Source organism: Oncorhynchus keta, chromosome 22 (assembly GCF_023373465.1).
Source record: "Oncorhynchus keta strain PuntledgeMale-10-30-2019 chromosome 22, Oket_V2, whole genome shotgun sequence".
Lineage (NCBI taxonomy): Eukaryota > Metazoa > Chordata > Actinopteri > Salmoniformes > Salmonidae > Oncorhynchus > Oncorhynchus keta.
In genome coordinates, this window is record NC_068442.1 from 2,572,842 (window position 1) to 2,594,706 (window position 21,865).

The 21,865-nt window shown below is 43.5% G+C and overlaps 1 protein-coding gene across 6 annotated transcripts in view; it reads left to right on the plus strand.

Annotated features, from left to right (window-relative positions):
- LOC118400883 (non-muscle caldesmon-like) overlaps positions 1-21,865 on the plus strand; it is a 58,353-nt gene that overhangs the window by 21,671 nt on the left and 14,817 nt on the right. For 2 of the 6 annotated variants that reach the window (XM_035797868.2, XM_035797872.2), the window contains exons 2-5: positions 12,648-12,753; positions 20,063-20,200; positions 20,409-20,790; positions 20,897-21,475. In XM_035797868.2, the coding sequence (XP_035653761.2) occupies positions 12,680-12,753; positions 20,063-20,200; positions 20,409-20,790; positions 20,897-21,475 (1,173 nt within the window). In that variant the 5' untranslated portion in view covers positions 12,648-12,679. Of the gene's footprint in view, positions 1-11,767; positions 11,952-12,278; positions 12,317-12,647; positions 12,754-20,062; positions 20,201-20,408; positions 20,791-20,896; positions 21,476-21,865 lie in introns of those variants that run through there. The other 4 variants (XM_035797870.2, XM_035797869.2, XM_052474665.1 and 1 more) reach the window with 4 other exon arrangements.

Genomic DNA, 21,865 nt, shown 5'->3' on the forward strand with positions numbered 1-21,865 from the left:
GGATATGTTGCTGCCTACCTTCACCACCTGGCAGTGGTAGGTCAGGAAGTCCAGGACCCAGTTGCACAGGGCAGGGATCAGACCCAGGGCCCCAAGCTTATCGATGAGCTTGGAGAGTACAATGGTGTTGAAGGATGAGCTGTAGTCTATGTCATTCTTACATAGGCATTCCTCTTGTCCAGATCGGATAGGGCAGTGTGCAGTGCGATGGCGATTGCATCATCTGTGGATCTATTGGGGAGTTATGCAAATTGCAGTGGGTCTAGGGTGTCGGATAAGCTGGTCGGGTAGTCAACGTCAACTCATTGCCAACTCATTGCCTAATGCTAGCTTGAATTATCTTTATCGAGCCAGATAACATTTTAATAGGCTAATTGTATAGTCTTATAATGGGTCGCTTGTGAGGTATACAGTGCATTCGAGAAAATATTCAGACCCCTGGACTTTTACCACATTTTGTTACATTACAGCCTTGTTCTAAAATGGATTAAATAAATAAAAAAGCTCATCAATCTACACACAATACCCCATAATGACAAAGTGAAAACAGGTTTTTAGAAATGTTAGCAAATGTATTAAACATAAAAAAACTGAAATATCACATTTACATAAGTATTCAGACCCTTTACTGTGAGACTTGAAATTGAGCTCAGGTGCATCCTGTTTCCATTGATCATCCTTGAGATGTTTCTACAACTTGATTGGAGTCCACCTGAGGTAAATTCAATTGATTGCACATGATTTGGAAAGGCACACACCTGTCTATATAAAGGTCCCACAGTTGACAGTGCATGTCAGAGCAAATACCAAGACATGGGGTCGAAGGAATTGTCTGTAGAGCTCTGAGACAGGATTATGTCAAGGCACAGATCTGGGGAAGGGTACCAAAAAAATGTCTGCAGCTTTAAAGGTTCCCAAAAACACAGTGGCCTCAATCATTCTTAAATGGAAGAAGTTTGGAACCACCAAGACTCTTCCTAGAGCTGCCCACCCGGCCAAACTGAGCAATCGGGGGAGAAGGGCCTTGGTCAGGGAGGTGACTAAGAACCCGATGCTCACTCTGACAGAGCTCCAGAGTTCCTCTGTGGAGATGGTTGGCCTTCTGGAAGGTTCTCCCATCGCTGCAGCACTCCACCAATCAGGCCTTTATGGTAGAGTGGCCAGATGGACGCCGCTCCTCGGTAAAACCACTTGACAGCCCATTTGAAGTTTGCCAAAAGGGACCTTAAGGACTCTCAGACCATGAGAAACAAGATTCTTTAGTCTGATGAAACCAACATTGAACTCTTTGGCCTGAATGTCAAGCGTCACGTCTGGAGGACACCTGGCACCATCCGTACGGTAAAGCATGGTGGTGGAAGCATCCTGCTGTGGGGATGGTTTTCAGTGGCAGGGAATAGGAGACTAGTCAGGATCAAAGGAAAGATGAATGGAGCAAAGTACAGAGAGATCCTTGATGATAACCTGCTCCAGAGCACTCAGGACCTCAGACTTGGGTGAATGGTCAAATTCCAACAGGACAATGACCCTAAGCACACAGCCAAGACAATGCAGGAATGGCTTTGGGACAAGTCTCTGAATGTCCTTGAGTGGCCAATCGAACATCTCTTCTGCAGAGAAAGATGGGAGAAACTTCCCTAATACAGGTTTGCCAAGCTTGTAGCATCATACCCAAGAAGACTCGAGACTGTAATCACTCCCAAAGGTGCTTCAACAAATTACTGAGTAAATGGTCTGAATACTTATGTAAATGTGATTTTTCAGTTACTTTTTGGTATGTACACTGTACATTTTGCAAAAACTTCTAAAAATGTCTTTGCTTTTTCATTTTGGGGTATTATGTGTAGATTGATGAGTGGAAAAAAAATAATCTATTTCAGAATACGGCTGTAACGTAACAATGTGAAAAAAGTCAAGGGGTCTGAATATTTTCCGAATGCACCGTATACACTGAGTTTACAAACATTAGGAACACCTGCTCTTTCCATGACATAGAAGGACCAGGTGAATCCAGGCGAAAGCCATCATCCCCTATTGGTGTAACCTGTTAAATCCACTTCAATCAGTGTAGATGAAGGGGAGAAGACCGGTTCAAGAAGGATTGTCTTTGTGTGCCATTGAGGTTTAAGGGTAAAACAAAATATTTAAGTGCCTTTGACCGGGGTATGCTACTAGGTGCAAGATGCACCAGCTTAAGTGTGTCAAGAACTGCAACGCTGCTGGGTTTTTCACGCTCAACACTTTCCTGTTTCTATCTAGAGTGGTCCACCACCCAAAGGACATCCAGCCAACTAAACTGTGGGAAACATTGGAGTCAACATTGGCCAGCATCACTGTGGAACGCTTTCGACGCCTTGTAGAGTCCATGCCCCGATGAATTTAGGCTGTTCTGATGGCAAAATGGAGTGCAACACAATATTAGGAAGGTGTAATCTCCTCCAGTTGACTCGATGGAAGATCAGTCAACTTCTAGTGAATCTTTGTTTTCATTTCAACAACTTTCAAAATGATGTGTTGGATGCATTTGCTTAACATTGATACAAGTCAGATTTTGGAGTCAGTAGCCACGTTTCCATTCCATTGGCAACAGATTTTCTGCATAAAAACATTTTCCCATTAGAGAAATTTCCATCAAATTGAGGCGGTGCGCGCTGACGTAGTGCACATAAAAATAACTGTTGCCGTTAAAATTGCCATGTGCCAAGTAAAAAATACAAGTCATCACACTGGTTTAGACATTGGCAATACTCTCAAACATTGGATTTATATTCAGTTATTGTTATTTTGAGAGACAATGTATAGACAGACTGAACACTAAGTATATCTTCAATGTTGCTTTCTGTAGGGGAGTCAAAAACACTCCCAGAACTATCACCTTCTTAAACTAACATTTGGTTTAAAAAGGTTGCGCTCTGGCAAATATACACTTGAGTTTGATATGTTGAAGTGGTTTACAGGCCTCTTTCAGACTGCTCGGGTTTTAAGCCTCTGTTACTGTATATGGTGTTGGTCATTGTGAAATCTAAACCAGAATACACTAGTGCCCTGCTGTAATGCATTGTACTGTCCTTGTGGCCCCCTCTTAAGATCAGATATCAAAGATAAAACATGTAATGGGACTGCAGCATTGAAGTAGACCATCTATAACTGGGTAGACATCCTACATTACCATATAAGGCTAAGTTTAAAGGCCCACTCCTTCAAAAAACAACAAAATGGCAGTGCCACTGCTTGGTTTGGCTGATTGATCGCTGTGGATGTTGAGATCGGTGTGATTTCATAAACCTTCACACTGTTCAATCCTGTCACTCCTCTCCGAGCACATATTTCACCACTGGAATTGAAAGTTGTCACTTGTCAACATGAGTAGGGACAGCAAACAAGGGGGCGGAATAGGCAGTCATATCAAGAGTGATAAGTCACATGACCCAGAGCTCACACAGGGGCGAATTTAGTATGTAAATCTTGGGGGGCAAAAAAAATAATAATAAAATGCGGATGCATGCCAGTAAAGCCACTACACAACACAACACATTACAATGAAATGACATTGAACCACTGTGGGAATAGAAGAAATAGTTGAATTGAAGTCTGTGCCCAGTGGGTTCTCTGCTGCGACTATTTCTGTCTCCAGTACTAGAATCTTACAGATCTATTGGGTACATTAAACATTCATGTGGATCTATTTGTTTATAAGTTGCTCTTAGATATACTCAAACTGCAGCACTTGATTCACTGATATGCTTAAATTGTCTGGAAAGAAATCCCAGCATGATATCTTCCAGAGCTTTGTGTTCTAATTGAACAGATGCAAGTAGCACCTCCCCATTTGACTCCGTTTCAAAAACTTTTCTTCATACTAAACACTACCCAGGACACACTAGTGAGACAGCCGGGAAAGGAAGTGCCCCCAGTGAAACCGTGAAAGAAGGCTTGCCTGCTCTTTTGGCTTTGCTTTTGTCACACCCTGATCTCTTTCACCTGTCTTTTGTGATTGTCTCCACCCCCCTCCAGGTGTCACCCATCTTCCCCTGTGTATTTATACCTGTGTTTTCTGTCTGTCTGCGACAGTTTGTTTTGTATGTTCAAGTCAACCGACTTGTGTCTCAGCGCCTGCTTTTTCCAGTCTCTCTTTTCTCGCCCTTCTGGTTTTGACCCTGACTCTCAGCTGGTACCTCTGCCCCCTCTGGATTACCAATCTCGACCTTACCCTGAGCCTGCCTGCCATCCGGTACTGTTGCCCCACCTCTGGTTCTGACCCCTGCCTGCCTTGACCTGTCCATTGCCTGCCCCTGTTTGGAACATTAAACTATTGTTTATTCAACGTGGTCTGCATCTGGGTCTTCCCTTCATACCTGATAGTTTTACCATGTAACTGCCTGTACTATTGTGACTTAAGTTGAGTATGCTTATTGGTCATAGTACAAATAGTTAGTATGCCTAAAGATCCTGGATGTCGTACTAAATTCACCAAAATACGAGGTATACAAGCAGTGGACACTTTCTGTGCTTTTTAAGGCCCATAATGGCATTTTAAGAAAATGGGTGTGGCTTCGCCAAGTTTTCAGATTTGAAGAAAATGGCAGAATGTGCAGCCGAAGTCCGACAAGAGCGGGTACAAATTCATTGCTTTAACTCATTCTAACAAATGTTAATGTTGCGCAATGTAATAAAGTAATGGCTTTTCAAATAAGTTACATTATATTTTATGTTGGCTGACAATTTGTTAGCTACACTATTCTTACACGGAACCCAAACCGGCTGCGCGCCGTCGTGCATAAATGTATTTTGTCCCCCAACACCAAACGCCATCACGACATGCAGGTTAAAATATCAAAACAAACTCTGAACCAATTACATTAATTTGGGGACCAGTCGAAAAGCAGTCAACCTTTATGGCAATTTAGCTAGCTAGCTTGCACTTGCTAGCTAATTTGTCCTGAGATTTAAACAGAGTTATTTCACCTGAAATGCAGAAGGTCTTCTACTCCGACAATTAATCCAGACAAAACGGTCAACCGACTCGTTTCTAGTCATCTCTCCTCATAGGCTTTTTCTAGGTACCTGCTTCTATAAACCAATGAGGAGATGGGAGAGGCAGGACTTGAAGTGCGATCTGTGTCAGAAATAGAACTGACTTCTATTTTAGCCGATGGCAACGCAGACGCTCGTTGGCGCAATAATTGAATAATATAGATTTCTACATTTATTTTTTGCACTGCTCGCGCATGCGATGTGAGCGGTGGAGTCAGCATTTTACAAACCGCATATCATTACAGCAGTATGTACCGCAGGTATGTTAGTGGGCTACTAATACATTGAATTTGTCAGTATATTAACTATATGCTATCTAAATAATTACCCAATGTTTGACTTGATTATACATGTCATTCTTATTTTAGCTAAACTGTATAGTCGTTGTGCATTCTGAATGGACATTGTTAATTCTGACTATCTGCTCTGATTTCAGAGCATTCTCGCCTGAGTGTGCCAGAGCAGTTATATATAAAACTCTCATTGAGTGTCAGTAAATGTTGGCAAAAAGGCGTAATTAAATGGTTGCCTCGAGCACACATAAAAACAGCCTAACAAGCTCTGCTAGAGATTAAAATAGTCGGAGTGAGGTGTCCTTTCATTTGTCTGCAAGTAGCTAGCAAGTTAGCCAGTTCGCTTGGGTGCTTGACTGCCTTTGTGAGGTCAGAATGCTCGGATCAACCCAACTACTCCGCCAGAGCGTCCAGTGTGCGCTCTGAGGGCGAAACGCTCTGAATTTACGAACTGACAATAATATTATGACAACGCTCTTAATTTACGAACGCACAGTGCACATTCTGGCACTCCAGAATGAATTTACGAACACACTCAACTTCCAGTAGACAAGTGAAGTGCTAGTACGCTCAACTGAACGGATACCATTCGTTTACAGTATACTAAAATGAACTAATAGTATGTAGTATACAGTATGGGTATTCGCACACAGCTTCAAGGGAGAGAAGGCACGAAGCAGTCAAATATACAGGTAATGGCCAAAACAATGGAAGCACTCGAGTAATGCAGGCTGTATCACAACCGGCTGTGATTGGTAGTCCCATAGGGCGGTGCACAATTGGCCCAGTGTTGCTCGGGTTTGGCCGGTGTAGGCCATCATTGTAAATACGAATTTGTTCTTAACTGACTTGCCTAGTTAAAAAAAAAAAAACGTAAAATAAAATACACAATTATAATGCTCCCATCCAATGTTCCTGCTAAACTGTACGCGTGCACGATAGCGCACCTCCAAGACTGTGGTGCAGAAGAAATGCCATGCTAGAGATGCAAGAGATTGAACACTGAATTCGCCCGATTAGTTTGCACTATATAGATCGTTTTTCCTGTGATCGAATAAAAAATATCAGCCCCTTATCAGTGCAACAAACCTAAACAAATCTAAGATTGCGTCTGTGGTTTTGTTGTAGGCAGAGCTAGATCGCAACGGAGCAGTTTTTTTTGGCGGGGGTTGTCCACAGGCAGTCTTTCAATCACCCTCGAGTTTATGCGCTTTTCACATCGGTTCAAGATCAACATTTGTTTTTATTCTTTGCTAGTTAGGGAGTTATTAGCCCAGTTATAGATAAGTATAGGACAGCAATGAGTTACTGCTTCCTACAAGAGCATGACACGTGTAGGCTATATTTCAAGCTGTCTTTGAAAAGCCAGTCAGGTAAAAAGCTTAGGTCTTAATTAAAGGAGCAGGGTTGTATTTTGAGACAGGTTTGAATATGCAAATAAGCCAATAGGCAGAGGGGGTAGACCCCATTGTCCAAATCTCTGTATGGTAATAATAATTAAACGTCTCATGCAATCTAAGCCTGCATTGAACACTACATATATAGATAACTGAAGGCTATATCATAGAAATCAAAAGATATTTCCATGTGAAGATGTAATGGGATTTGCTCCATTGGGTTGGTTGGCAAGCCTACATTATGCTCAAATAGCTACAATAGCATATTGGTTACTGTCTAAAACTGTAAGGGTACAGCCTCAGTCTTCATTGTAAACACGCCTCGGAAGTTGCACAAAATTCTCACAGCATTCAAGATTCCGCTCACAAGATCTCAAATTTGCTCAGTGCCCCCCAGAATTTGAGGAAACATTGCCCCCATCCACAGGACACGAGTGGTCACTGAATGGTTTGATGACCATGAAATTGGCACATGAGAACACCATCATCAAATGATATGGAACAAGGGTGTCGCATCCCTCCCATAGAGTTCCAGACACTTGTAGAATCTGTGCCACGGTGCATTGAAGCTCTTCTGGCTCGTAGTGGCCCGATGGCCCTATTAAGACACTTTATGTTGGTGTTTCCTTTATTTAGGCAATTAGTCTACTTGTACACACTCCACTATTCCAACTTATGGAGTTTTGATGTATCCTCCAGAAATATTATTAGGTATTACTGTATCATTATTATTTTATGGACTAGGGTTTGTCATACAGCCAAGCACAAATTGAAATTGATCGCAGCCTCTCCCTTCTTAAACGCATATATTCTAGGATGTTAAAAAAAATCCACAGGGAACTGGAGCCGCAAACAACAACGAGCCGTTTTGATTTATTTTTATTAGCTGTTCTATGCCAACATTTTCTGGAAGTGAACTGCTTGCTTCGTGACTACTCTTTTCTCCCACACCCTTACTCTGTTCTTCTCAGTAGACATTACTGGCAGTGAACTGCTTGCTTCGTGACTACTCTTTTCTCCCACACCCTTACTCTGTTCTTCTCACAGTAGACATTACTGGCAGTGAACTGCTTGCTTCGTGACTACTCTTTTCTCCCACACCCTTACTCTGTTCTTCTCACAGTAGACATTACTGGCAGTGAACTGCTTGCTTTGTGACTACTCTTTTCTCCCACACCCTTACTCTGTTCTTCTCACAGTAGACATTACTGGCAGTGAACTGCTTGCTTCGTGACTACTCTTTTCTCCCACACCCTTACTCTGTTCTTCTCACAGTAGACATTACAGGCAGTGAACTGCTTGCTTCGTGACTACTCTTTTCTCCCACACCCTTACTCTGTTCTTCTCACAGTAGACATTACAGGCAGTGAACTGCTTGCTTCGTGACTACTCTTTTCTCCCACACCCTTACTCTGTTCTTCTCACAGTAGACATTACTGGCAGTGAACTGCTTGCTTCGTGACTACTCTTTTCTCCCACACCCTTACTCTGTTCTTCTCAGTAGACATTACTGGCAGTGAACTGCTTGCTTCGTGACTACTCTTTTCTCCCACACCCTTACTCTGTTCTTCTCACAGTAGACATTACTGGCAGTGAACTGCTTGCTTCGTGACTACTCTTTTCTCCCACACCCTTACTCTGTTCTTCTCACAGTAGACATTACTGGCAGTGAACTGCTTGCTTTGTGACTACTCTTTTCTCCCACACCCTTACTCTGTTCTTCTCACAGTAGACATTACTGGCAGTGAACTGCTTGCTTCGTGACTACTCTTTTCTCCCACACCCTTACTCTGTTCTTCTCACAGTAGACATTACAGGCAGTGAACTGCTTGCTTCGTGACTACTCTTTTCTCCCACACCCTTACTCTGTTCTTCTCACAGTAGACATTACAGGCAGTGAACTGCTTGCTTCGTGACTACTCTTTTCTCCCACACCCTTACTCTGTTCTTCTCACAGTAGACATTACTGGCAGTGAACTGCTTGCTTCGTGACTACTCTTTTCTCCCACACCCTTACTCTGTTCTTCTCACAGTAGACATTACTGGCAGTGAACTGCTTGCTTCGTGACTACTCTTTTCTCCCACACCCTTACTCTGTTCTTCTCACAGTAGACATTACTGGCAGTGAACTGCTTGCTTCGTGACTACTCTTTTCTCCCACACCCTTACTATGTTCATCTCACAGTAGACATTACTGGCAGTGAACTGCTTGCTTCGTGACTACTCTTTTCTCCCACACCCTTACTCTGTTCTTCTCACAGTAGACATTACTGGCAGTGAGCAGAGCGACTGTCAACTTAATGTGAATTTACAGTAGAGGGAGCTGTCAATGACATGCCAAGTCAGTATCAGGATTATGTCAAAATAGAATACACAGTTACTTTACAAAACCATAACAGGTTGTGATTACCTTGTTTGATTACCTTGTTTGATTACCTTGTTTGTCTATGCTATTAGAACTCTTTGAAGGTAACGGATGGAATTTGATAAATTAGCTACTACTAAGGGAAACACTGCTTTGAAGATACAATACCGCTAAGGAATAAGTGTCCATTTATTTCCAGTATTGTGGTTCTGGCATTACCCAAGCATGCCTGGTCTATTCATGTCAGAAGTACACACGTACTCCGGCTGAGTAATTCAATGAAAGGCTGAAGGCACGAGCCCATAAATCCCTTCTTTCAGCATCTGTTTATTCCTCATCGACGACTCTATTCTTGTGTCTGCCAATCAAGTCTCTTCACAGTGGAAGCAGACTCTCTCTGAACAACACAGCCTCCAATTAACAGCTTAAGTCAGTCAGTCACTTATGAACATAGAATCATCAAATTTGTACGTCAAATAATGTTCAGCTATTATTGTGGTGTATAATGTAAGAAATGGGGCTGCTCCGACAGATCTCAAATCAAATCAAGTTGTGTTAGCCACATGCGCCGAATAGAACAGGTGTAGACCGTACAGTGAAATGCTGACTTACGAGCACATAACCAACAATACAGTTGTAAAAAATATGGATGAGAATAAGAAAGAAAAAAAGTAACAAGTAATTAAAGAGCAGCAGTAAAATAACAATAGCGGGGCTATGTACAGGGGGGGTACCGGTACAGAGTCAATGTGCAGGGGCACCGGTTAGTTGAGGTAATATGTACATGTGGGTAGAGTTATTAAAGTGACTATGCAGAGAAAATAACAACAGAGAGTAGCAGCAGTGTAAAAGAAGGGCGGCGGGGGGGCAATGCAAATATTCCGAGTAGCCATTTGATTGGGTGTTCAGGAGTCTTATGGCTTGGGGGTAGAAGCTGTTTAGAAGCCTCTTGGACCTAGACTTGGTGCTCCGGTACCTCTTGCCATGCGGTAGCAGAGAGAACATCCTATGACTAGGGTGGCTGGAGTCTTTGACAATTTTTAGGGCCTTCCTCTGACACCGCCTGGTATAGTGGTCCTGGATGACAGGAAGCTTTGCCCCAGTGATGTACTGGTCCATACGTACTACCCTCTGTAGTGCCTTGCGGTCGGAGGCCGAGCAGTTGCCATACCAGGCAGTGATGCAACCAGTCAGGAGGATGCTCTCGATGGTGTATCTGTAGAACCTTTTGAGGATCTGGGTACCCATGCCAAATCTTTTTAGTCTCCTGAGGGGGAATAGGTTTTGTCATGCCCTCTTCACGACTCTCTTGGTGTGCTTGGACCATGTTAGTTTGTTGGTGATGTGGACACCAATGAACTTGAAGCTCTCAACCTGCTCCACTGCAGCCCCGTCGATGAGAATACCCGGTCCTTTTTCCCCCCCCTGTATTCCACAATCATCTCCTTTTGTCTTGATCATGTTGAGGGAGAGGTTGTTGTCCTTGCACCACACAGCAAGGTCTCTGACCTCCCTATAGGCTGTCTCGTCGTTGTCGGTGATCTGGCCTACCACTCTTGTGTCATCTATAAACTTAATGATGGTGTTGGAGTCGTGCCTGGAGCTCTATCAGCCAGCCAGTAAGAGTTTTTTTCATTTGTAAGTTGTAAGGTTTTTACAGGCTTACAGTGTTACACAGTGGACTGCACTTCACTAAATGACCCCCTGGCCTGCCTGGCTATACCATCCTAAATACAGATTTATTATCATGAACTAACAGTGTTTTATAGATATTTAGTAAATATGCTTTGGCAGAGATGTACTATTTATTATCTCTTTAATATCTTTTGTTATTTACTTTCACGATATGTAATGCATTTTCAGATGCTCTTTTCCCCCCTTTCTGGCAAGATAAGTGTGTTCATGATGAGCAAAATAGATACCCACACACTTTTGAATAGTTGAAAAAGTCCAAAACCAAGGCTGTAAATGCTAAAATACTTGTGTTTGTTTTTCTTTCTCATAATGACATTATGGCATTATGTGAATGCCATAGACAATGGCTTCTGCAGCGCAGAGGGAGAGGGAAGGAAGTGAATCGAGGGAATACAATCTGCAACCCTGTATAGTACTGTCCTGGGGCCGTACTGTATCTTCTTGGCATGTTTGTGTCTTTCCTGTCTCTGCCCCGACCCTGGTCCTCTCTGTGGGCTGGAAAATCAGTTGCCGGGTAGTTTTGGCCACTCAGAGGAAGTGAAGGCCTCTAGGAGACTGCCTGCCTGCTTGGCTGCCTGCTGGCCTGCTGCCTGCCTGCCTTTAACACCCTATTCCAACCAGCGCTGCTGAGTTTAGCTAACCAGTGACAGCTCTATAAACACAAGCAGGCTAAAAAGAAAATGTAGATACTGTAGGAGGGAGGTAGAGAATGGTGAGCGAAGGAGCGAGAGAGAAAGGTAGAGGGAAAGGGGTTGAGAGAGAGGCAGAGATGGAAACAAAAAGGAGAAAAAAACAGGGGGATAGACAGAGCTAGAGGGAGAGAGGGGAAGAGACATCAGGAGCGTGTGAATAGAAGGAGAAGGCAAAACAAGAGAAAATAGTTTGAGTAAGATTGTCTGCGCAAGACAGAGAGAGAGAGAGAGAGAGAGGAGGGGAGGGAGCAAGCAAGAGAGTAAGGAGGGAGGGAGGCTGAGCAAGAGAGAGAGAGGGAAGAGACAGGCTTTGCCTTTTCTGGTAGTTATAGTTGCTGAAAGAGCAAGCAGGAATTCTTTGTGCTGTAGCAGAGAGACCTGAGATATAAACCAGACTGTGGAGTTGATATACTGAGAGAGGAGGGAGTGCTGCCCATGGACTAAACCTAAGCGTCCGCTACTCACTACAGCTAAGGTATTGTATAGCTATGGGATTTTTTCCCCCTACTATTCAGTAGCCCATAGAGAGCCAGAGAATGTCATAATGCTGAGTGTTGAATGTTTCTTGGGTGGTCCTACTTCGAGTCATGTCCAGTGAATGTTAGTGTGTTTCTGTGTTGACTGGGGAGCTTATCTTGTGTTTTGTCTTTACTTTGTGCCTGTTTTGTTTGATAGAGTTCCCATCCCAGTTAGCCTAGTTAGTCCCAGAGAATTGTGATTGGAATGATGATGATGATGATGATGTTTCATCATATTTCTATTTATTCATATTATTTATTTGATTTATTTCTTGCGGCTTTAGGTGTGACAACTAAGAGCTCTGATGTAAGAAAAGCAGGGGTTGGTTATACCACAGCAGTTTTAAGCACCCAAATGTTTGTGCAGGTCTTTACGGTGTCATGCTACTTCATGTGAATGAGTTACAGGCACTTAATCACCAATGATGTCACTGTCAGGGTTCTTCTGATGTAAGGTCAAAGGTTATGTCATTTGGAGTTAAACATGGAAAGTGTTGAGGCTAGATTTGGCATTTTCCCTCACGGCATCAATGAAAACCTTTTTGCACGTCCTCATTTCAGCATACTGACCTCTGTACAGAGTCTTACGGCATAGAAGTTGTGTAAATTTGTAATGATGTTAAACTTTACCAGTCTGTGTTGGTTTCTTTCAGTCTGAACACAGAAGAAACGCTCCCAGGCCACCATGGATGACGACTTTGACCAGCGCATGGAATTGAGGAGGCAGAGGCGTGAGCAAATGCGTCTAGACGCAGAGAAGTGAGTGACCTGTCTGTCTAGCACGCTCACACAAACATGCATTTACACACACACGCACACACACACACACATTTACACACACGCACACAAACATTTCACTGATGGTCTACACCTGTTGTTTACAAAGTATTTGACAAATAAAATGTGATTTGATCTAATATGGTGGATGAGCTTTAAACCCAAATGTGTGCTCTCCTCCAGTTAAGCCCATTGCCTCATCTGAACCCAGTAAGAGTTCTCTGATCTCTTTGCCAAATTCATCCTTCTCACTGGGCATTTTTACTGGTACACCTCATTCAGCATTTATTGTATCTATTGTCATGCAGGTACACTTGTATGCACACACAGGATAACAGGAGACGTCATTCCAGACAGCTTTGGGCCCGTCTCCTATCCCCCGACATCAATCTGATTTGTTAGTTTCAGTGGTGTCCAATTCTATTCGAAACCTGACTGTTTGACTGACTGACTTACTGCACACAAACAAACAAACTCTATAAATGTTCTATTTTGGCAGCGGATTTGTTTTTGGCTCCTAGAGGCTTCCATTTCTTCAGATTTTTAGGGTTTGCTCATCTCTCCTTGCTTGCTATAAGGTACTGTTTGTTTTGTATGGGCAACCATCACTCTACATCAGCTTCTAAGTCATTCTAACTTGAACAGATGCAGGCTTGCCTAGATGTCCATCTTGTTCTGTGTCGCCATTGGCAGGCAATCAATCGATTCTGCTTATGATTAAACCTTACGTATTCCGTTACACTTTCCATTGTTTAGGAAATCTGCTTTTTACTGTGGAATATATCCGTTTGCTATAATGATGTTTTATGGAGAATAAATGAACAGCATTCGAGGTTTGTTTGAATGAAACCGCCGATTCCTTGGTATGCAGTGTTTACATTGTGCAGAGTCATGAGGCACTTTCCCTTCCTCCTGAACCTCCCATAGTCCCGCAGCCATATATGGGCTTGTAAGACAGATAATGAATGACCAGTTGTGCTTGTACAATTTGAGTGTGTGTACTGTGTGTGTGTGTGTGTGTGTGTGGATGTGTTAGCACCTTTTTTTCTTTCGAAGAGTGTACAATCTAGAACCTAAAAAGGGTTCTTCGGCGGTCCCCATAGGAGAACCCTTTGAAGAACCCCTTTTGGTTCCAGGTAGAACCCAATTGAGTTCCATGTAGAACCGTTTAGACACAGGATTCTACGTGGAACCCAAAATAATTATATCTGGAACAAAAAGGGTTATCCTATGGAGACAGCCAAAGAATCCTTTCTGGAACCATTTTTTTCCAAAAAATATATCCAAGCATGTGTGTGAGTGTATGTGTGAAAGCACAGTATATGTACTGTAATGGTTTCTGTCTTTGTCTGAGCATATCCATGTGTTGGCCCAGCAAGCCCTGTGCAGTAGACAGAAACAGACAGAAGACTTTGATGCAGCGGCAGGCTGAAGTGATGACTGCTTAATGAGCTCGATTGCTTTGCTCATTCATTAGTGAACAGATTGGCTGGGCTGTTTGGAGAGTTCAGACCTCCGTCTGTGTGTGTGCGTGCGTGTGTGTGCGTGCGTGTCTGTGGAATTTAAGGGAGAGTACAATCGTTCCCAGACAAAGTCACAGATTACTGCAATGCATCATCTAAGCTGCCACTGTGACCACGCCTAAATGTCAGTTTGGATCAAGAGGCTTTCGTCCAGCGAAGAGGAATGGTTCTATTGCTCAGCAGGAAGCACCGCCAGCGTGTGGGTGTGTGAGAGAGCGAGAGAGAGAGGGAGAGAAAGAATAGAAAGGGTGCAGGGAAAGAGAGCGATTCAGTAGTTTAGCTGTGAGTTTGGCCACCATAATGCAGTGGGGTTCTGCAATCGCGGTGTGTGAAAACGTCTGTAGTGCTGCACGTGTGCTGAACTGATCAAAAGGAAAAGTTAATTGAAATTGATGTCTTCAAAATCCCAGCCTCTCTGCAGAATAAAGAACAGATTTGTCACATTTCAGTCTGTCTTTATATTGTAGACTTGGTTTAAAACATGTCCAGAAGAGACCAAGTATTCCCGATTGGAGCGTGAGTATCAATCTAAAAGTGTCACATCTCCGTCAACAGTCGAATGGAATAGGCTGTAAATGACAGCATCTGTATTGTTGGGTACAGGAGGCTGTGAGAAGTCACTGTATGTATGTCACTCTCTGTTTAATGAAGGAGACAACGATCGGTGCATTGTTTGTTTGCTCATGGATGAAACTACAGCCCATTGCATGTATGGTATCTACAATATTATCTGAAGTCCCTTCAGCCCCTGCTCTGACTGTGGTCTGAAGGGCGGGCCTGCAGTTTTCTCACAGTCCGGCTCCTGCCCTGCATTTCCTGTGCAGCCTCACACACACAGAGCCTTGCTGCAGCACGGCCTGGGCCCGAGGACACGTTGTAGACGCTGGGATGTTTTGAGTGCTGTTTTTATTTCAGAGCTGACAACTTGAGTCTCTCTCTCTCCCTCTCTCCCCCCCCCTCCCCAATTGTTATAATCTGTAACATATCAACATGAGTATGTACAGTATGATGGTATTCTTGAAGAGAAATACTTATGGTTCAGAGCAACCTTTGTCATTCGGAAAACCTGCGCACTTCCTCTCCTCCCCAGCATCTGTAAATTAATGAGTGTGTGTATACACACCACATGACCAAAAGTATGTGGACACCTGCTCGTCAAAATTGTGGGCATTAATGTCTAGTTTCACTCATGCTGCCAAACATACCCTCGTAAAACTGACTATCCTACCCATCCTTAGCCTCCAACACTCTACTCAGCAAACTGGATGTAGTCTATCACAGTGCCATACTTTTTGTTACCAAAGCCCCGTATACTACCCACCACTGCGACCTGTATGCTCTCGTTGGCAGGCCCTCACTACATATTCGTCGCATAACCCACTGGCTCCATGTCATCTAAGTCTTTGCTAGGTAAAGCCCCGCCTTATCTCAGCTCACTCAGGTCACCATAGCAACACCCACCCGTAGCAGACGCTCCAGCAGGTATATTTCACTGGTCATCCCCAAAGCCAACACTTCCTTTGGCCGCCTTTCCTTCCAGTTTTCTGCTGCCAATGACTGGAACGAATTGCCCTCTCTAAATTTAAGCATCAGCTGTCAGAGCAGCTTACCGATCACTGTACCGGTACACATTCCATCTGTAAATAGCATACCCAACTACCTCATCCCCATATTATTACTTACCCTCCTTCTCTTTTGCACCCCAGTATCTACGTGCACATCTATAACTCCAGTGTTAATGCTACATTTGAACTATTTCACCTCAATATTCTATTTATTGCCTACCTCCTTACTCTTCTACATTTGCACACACTGTACATAGATGTTTCTATTTTGTTATTGACTGTACGTTTGTTTATGTGTAACTGCTTTGCTTTATCTTGGCCAGGTCGCAGTTGTAAATGAGATCTTGTTCTCAACTGGCCTACCTGGTTAAATAAAGCTGAAATAAAAAAATTAATAAAAAAATTGGTCCCCTCTTTGCTGCTATAACAGCCTCCACTCTTCTGGGAAGACTTTCCACTAGATATTGAAACATTGCTGCGGAGACTTCCTTCCATTCAGCCACAAGAGCATTAGTGAGGTCGAGTACGGATGTTGGGTGATTAGGCCTGGCTCACAGTCAGCGTTCCAATTCATCCCAAAAGTGTTTGATGGGGTTGAGGTAAGGGCTCTGTGCAGGTCAGTCAAGTTCTTTCACAATGATCTTGACAAACCATTTCTGTATGGACCTCACTTTGTGCATGGGGTCATTGTCATGCTGAAAGAAGAAAAGGACCATCCCTAAACTTTTGCCACAAAGTTGGAAGCACAGAATTGTCTAGAATGTCATTGTATGCTCAAGCGTTAAAATGTCCCTTCACTGGAACTAAGGGGCCTAGCCCGAACCATGAAAAACAGCCCCAGACCATTATTCCTCCTCCACCAAAATGTATAGTTGGCACTATGCATTGGGGCAGGTAGCATTCTCCTGGCATCCGTCAAACTCGGATGCTTCCGTCGGACTGCCAGATAGTGAAGCGTGCTTCATCACTCCAGAGAACGCGTTTCCACTGCTCCAGAGTCCAATGGCGGCAACCTTTACACCACTCCAGCTGACGCTTGGCATTGCACATAGTGATTTTAGGCTTGTGTGCGGCTACTCGGCCATGGTCACCCATTTCATGAAGCTCCCGACGAACAGTTCTTGTGCTGGAAGTTTGGAACTCGGTAGTGAGGAAAGACAATTTTTCGAGGCTGAGCCGTTGTTGCTCCTAGACATTTACACTTCAAAATAACATTGCAGTGCTAGCTCTGCCACCAGAGACTTTGGGTTCGCGCCCAGGCTCTGTCGCTGCCGGCTGCGACCGGGAGGTCCGTGGGGCGACGCACAATTGGCCTAGTGTCGTCCAGGTTAGGGAGGGTTTGGCTGGTAGGGATGTCCTTGTCTCATCCCGCACTAGTGACTTCTGTGGCGGGCCGGGCGCGTGCACTGTGGCGGGCCGGGCGCGTGCACTGTGGCAGGCCGGGCGCGTGCACTGTGGCGGGCCGGGCGCGTATATGGTCCCACAGTTGACAGTACATGTCAAAGCAACCAGTCAGGATTGAGGGAAAGATGAATGGAGCAATGTACAGAGAGATCCTTGATGAAACTGCTCCAAAGCACTAAGGACCTCAGACTGGGGCGAAGGTTCACCTTCCAACAGGACAATGACCCTAAGCACACAGCCAAGACAACACAGGAGTGGCTTCGAGACAAGTCTCGGAATGTCCTTGAGTGTCCCAGCCAGACCCTGGACTTGAACCCAATCGAACCTCAATCAAATGTATTTTTAAAACCCTTTTTACATCAGCCGATGTCACAGTTCTATACAGAAACCCAGCTTAAAACAGCAAGCAATGCAGATGTAGAAGCACGGTGGCTCTGAAAAACTCCCTACAAAGGCAGGAACCTAGGAAGAAACCTAGAGAGGAACCAGGCTCTGAGGGGTGGCCAGTGCTCTTCTGGCTGTGCCTTTTTTGAGATTATAACAGTACATGGCCAAGATGTTCAAATGTTCAGAGATGACCAGCAGGGTCAAATAATAACAATAATCACAGTGGTTGTAGAGGGTGCAACAGGTCAGCACCTCAGGAGTAAATGTCAGTTGGCTTTTCATAGCCGAACATCTCTAGAGAGACCTGAAAATATCTATGCAGCGACACTCCCCATCCAACCTGACAGAGCTTGAGAGGATCTGCAGAGAAGAATGGGAGAAACTCCCAAAATACAGGTGTCTCAAGCTTGTAGTGTCATACCCAAGAAGACACAAGGCTGTAATCGCTGCCAAAGGTGCTTCAACAAAGTACTGAGTAAAGGGTCTGAATACTTATGTAAATGTGATATTTCCGTTAAAAAAGTATTATTTTTTTCTAAAAACATTTTTTACTTTGTAATAATGGGGTATTGTGTGTAGGTTGATGAGGGGGGAAACGATTTAATACATTTTAGAATAAGGCTGTAACGTAACAAAAGGTGGAAAAAGTCAAATGGTCTGAGTACTTTCCGAACGTACTGTATATGTGTGTGGGGGGGGAATAATACCCATTCTCTATCAACATTTCAAGCTCTCTGCTCACCTCATAAACAAGGCGAGAGACGGCATGGCATGCTCTGCAGCCACGGATCCTCTCACACACACACACACACACACATGAGATGAATAAGGAAAGAGAGAAGGCAAGGCAATAATAAGAAGATTAGATTGTTTGATTTCTCCATTTCTCGCACCCTCCTATCTCCGTATCCCACTTTCCAGAGCTGAGACGATAAACCAAAAGTTATCAACTCCGAATAAACCAACCAGTTATCGTGGATATTTTCTTGATATGGTTTGTTGCGATAAATAATCTATAACCCTACCATAGAAATGTGAATTTTGAAATGAAACAAGTATGCTAATATGGGTGATTGTTAATGGACCACTTGATAGCTACAACATTTTGTAGTTTTAAGATTAATAAAATAAAAATAAATGAAATGTGGTCCACATTAATGTGTCATTCAATTTATCGTTATCGAGATAATTCAGTCAAGTTATCGTGATATGGATTTTGGTTTCTCTTTATCTTGGCTGGGAGTCCAGTTGATGAGCATTGTGCTCCCTCTGGGGCTCTCCCTATTCTCTCTCTCTTTCATCTCGGTGACGTGTTGATTCACAACACATGCATACCTGTGTGTGTTATCAGTCTGACCTTCCTCCACCACGACACTATGCATGCATCCATCCATCCATCCATCCATCCATCCATCCATCCATCCATCCATCCGCCGTATCTGTAATTGCTCTGGAGGTCAGATCACTGGGAGACAACATGGTGGATCAGTACAGGGTCACGTGTTTGACTGACGAGACCTGATAATTCATCTTTTGAATAGTTTGTGAGACCGTCGGCACTACTGTGCAGTGTAAGGTCTATGGCTGGATCATCTCTCTCAAAGCAGTACGAGATTGTTGGTTAGACAGATGAGCAGTCTGAACTTTAGCGTTTTCCTGTTAGTCTGAACCTGTGTGTAGCTCCATTTAGCATGTTCTTTGTGAATGCTTGCAATAGGGTCTGTAGTGTAAACCCATCTACAAATGAATCTGTTTAAGACAGCTCTTTTAAAAGCTGTGGCTGTATCTACAGTAAGGTGTCTTAAATACGTGTATGTACTCTATATAATCACACTTTGGGACATAAGGATAAGGCCATGACTACATGGCAGATTTAGTGTTGTATAAAGAACGGAGATGGAATGAGGCTCTTCTCAGCCCAACATACTGTATGTTTGTACCTGCCTATATACACACAATTTACATTCACCTCCCATGTAGATAACTGTAACAGAGACCAAGTCCAGTACATCACTTCTCTCTGCTTCCCTATCTCCATGTTTGGTTAAAGACCAAGTTTGCATCCCAAATGGCATTCTATTCCCTACTAATTGCCCTGGTCAAAAGTAGTGCACTCTATAGGGAATAGGGTGCCATTTGGGACACAATGTAAGCAACTCCCCAGGGTGGAAATAAATGTCCGGAAGCTTATAAATGTCCCTCTGTAAAACACTTGATGAAACAAAAAATTGATTTCTTACAATTGTTATGTGAGCCACTATAGGTGAAAATAATTGTAGTGATGGTTTGGTATGTATGGGAATCCTAATGATATGCAATAGGCATTGGGATAATATCAGTCATTTGTATGGCAGTAATAATTGTACGCAAAAGGCTAACATATCCCATTTATGTGTACTTGGCTTGTTTCAGGGGCTTCAGCACAACTGATGATGATGAGGAGGCGGCTCGCGAGCGTAGGAGAAACGCTCGTGAGGAACGAATGAAAAAGGCGGAGATGGAGGAGTCTAGCAGCAGCACCGTGACAACAGAGGTCAACAACACTCACAGGTAGAGAACACAGGACACCCAGAACATGAACAAATCCTTGAAAACCAAAATGTCTTCTACAAATTTTATGTAGAACCACCCCATTCTCCCTACTGAACAAGAACCTGATCTGTAGAAAGAACCCATCTGGTAACAATAATATAAGTTCCAGTGTTAACCAATAGCTTGTCTACAACTAATTCATTCTGTTTTCCCCTCCACTCCACAGTGTGACAGAGACAGAGTCCTCCTCCACCGGTGCAGAGGTGAGCTCCTCAGCAGGTGATGGGGATGACGTGGTACTCCTGGACCGCCTGGCCAAGCGGGAGGAACGCAGACAGAAGAGGTTGAAAGAGGCACTAGATAGACAGAAGGAGTTCGACCCTACCATCACCGATGGTAATGAGAACAGCCAGGAGGAGACCTTCCCTAGCGGGCGCCACCATGGCACAGAGGAGGAGAAGGAGGAGAAACCAGCCCAGGAGGAAGTAACCACCAACTCCTGGAGTAGAGAGGAGGAGAAAGAAGAGGAGGCGACGCCAAAGGAGGAAGAGCCTGAACCCGTCACAGAGCCTGAGAGAGCTGAGGAGGTGGAGAAAGAGAAGAAAGAGGTAAAGTATGGCTTCCTAGATTAATGTTAAAGGGCATAAATGTTGGATGGGAGGTTTTGTTATTTACAGGAAGTTATATTGACACAAAATGTACTTTATCTCATAGGAAGACATTGAAGAAACACAAATAGTACAAGAGAAATGTATTGAATTTGTTGTACCCGCTGCACCACTACAAGAGTGCGGGTTTGAAATATCAATTATGCCCAAGATGGCAGTAGAGGATAAATCTGTTGATGAGATCTCTAAGAAAGAAGAGGAAGAAAAACAGAAAAAAGAGTTGGAAGAAAAAGAGGCTGCCGCAAAACTCAAGAAAGAGGCTGAGGAAAAGGTTGAAAAAGAAAGGAAAGAAGCTGAAGAGAAAGCTGCAAAACTTAAAAAAGAAGAGGAAGAGAAAGCTGCAAAACTTAAAAAAGAAGAGGAAAAAGCTGCAAAATTGAAGAAAGAAGAAGAAAAAAATGCACAACTCAGGAAAGAGGCTGAAGAAAAAGAAAAGGCTGTAAACCTGAAGAAAGAGGCTGAAGAAAAAGAAAAGGCTGTAAACCTGAAGAAAGAGGCTGAAGAAAAAGAAAAGGCTGTAAAAATCAAGAAAGGAGAAGAAGAAGAAAAAGCTGCAAAACTCAAGAAAGAAGCTGAAGAGAAAGCTAAAAAATCAAAGCAAGCAGAGGAAAAAAATAAAGTTGAGGTATCAGTGTGACTTAGGGTGATTGCCTCCATTCACATCCTGGATAACTCCAATGTTCCTCATATCTACTGTATCATAATACAGTACGCTCAATAATACAGTTATATTCAATATATTTTAAATGACACATTGTTGAGGATATATTTGGGTTATCCAGGTTTTTGCTGCGTTTTACATCTTCGCTGTTTGGGCCCCTTCCATATCCACATTCTCCCATGCTTTAAGGTGTGGTCACAGATCTCAGAGTGGTCACGATGTGTTGCTTTGCATCATTGAGAACTTGGGCAGTTGTGTCCTAGTCTGGTCCCAGATCTGTTTGGTCTATCCTGCCAATTCCTATGATCATTGTCATGCCAAACTGAGCCATAGAAGTTGGCACGAACAGATCAG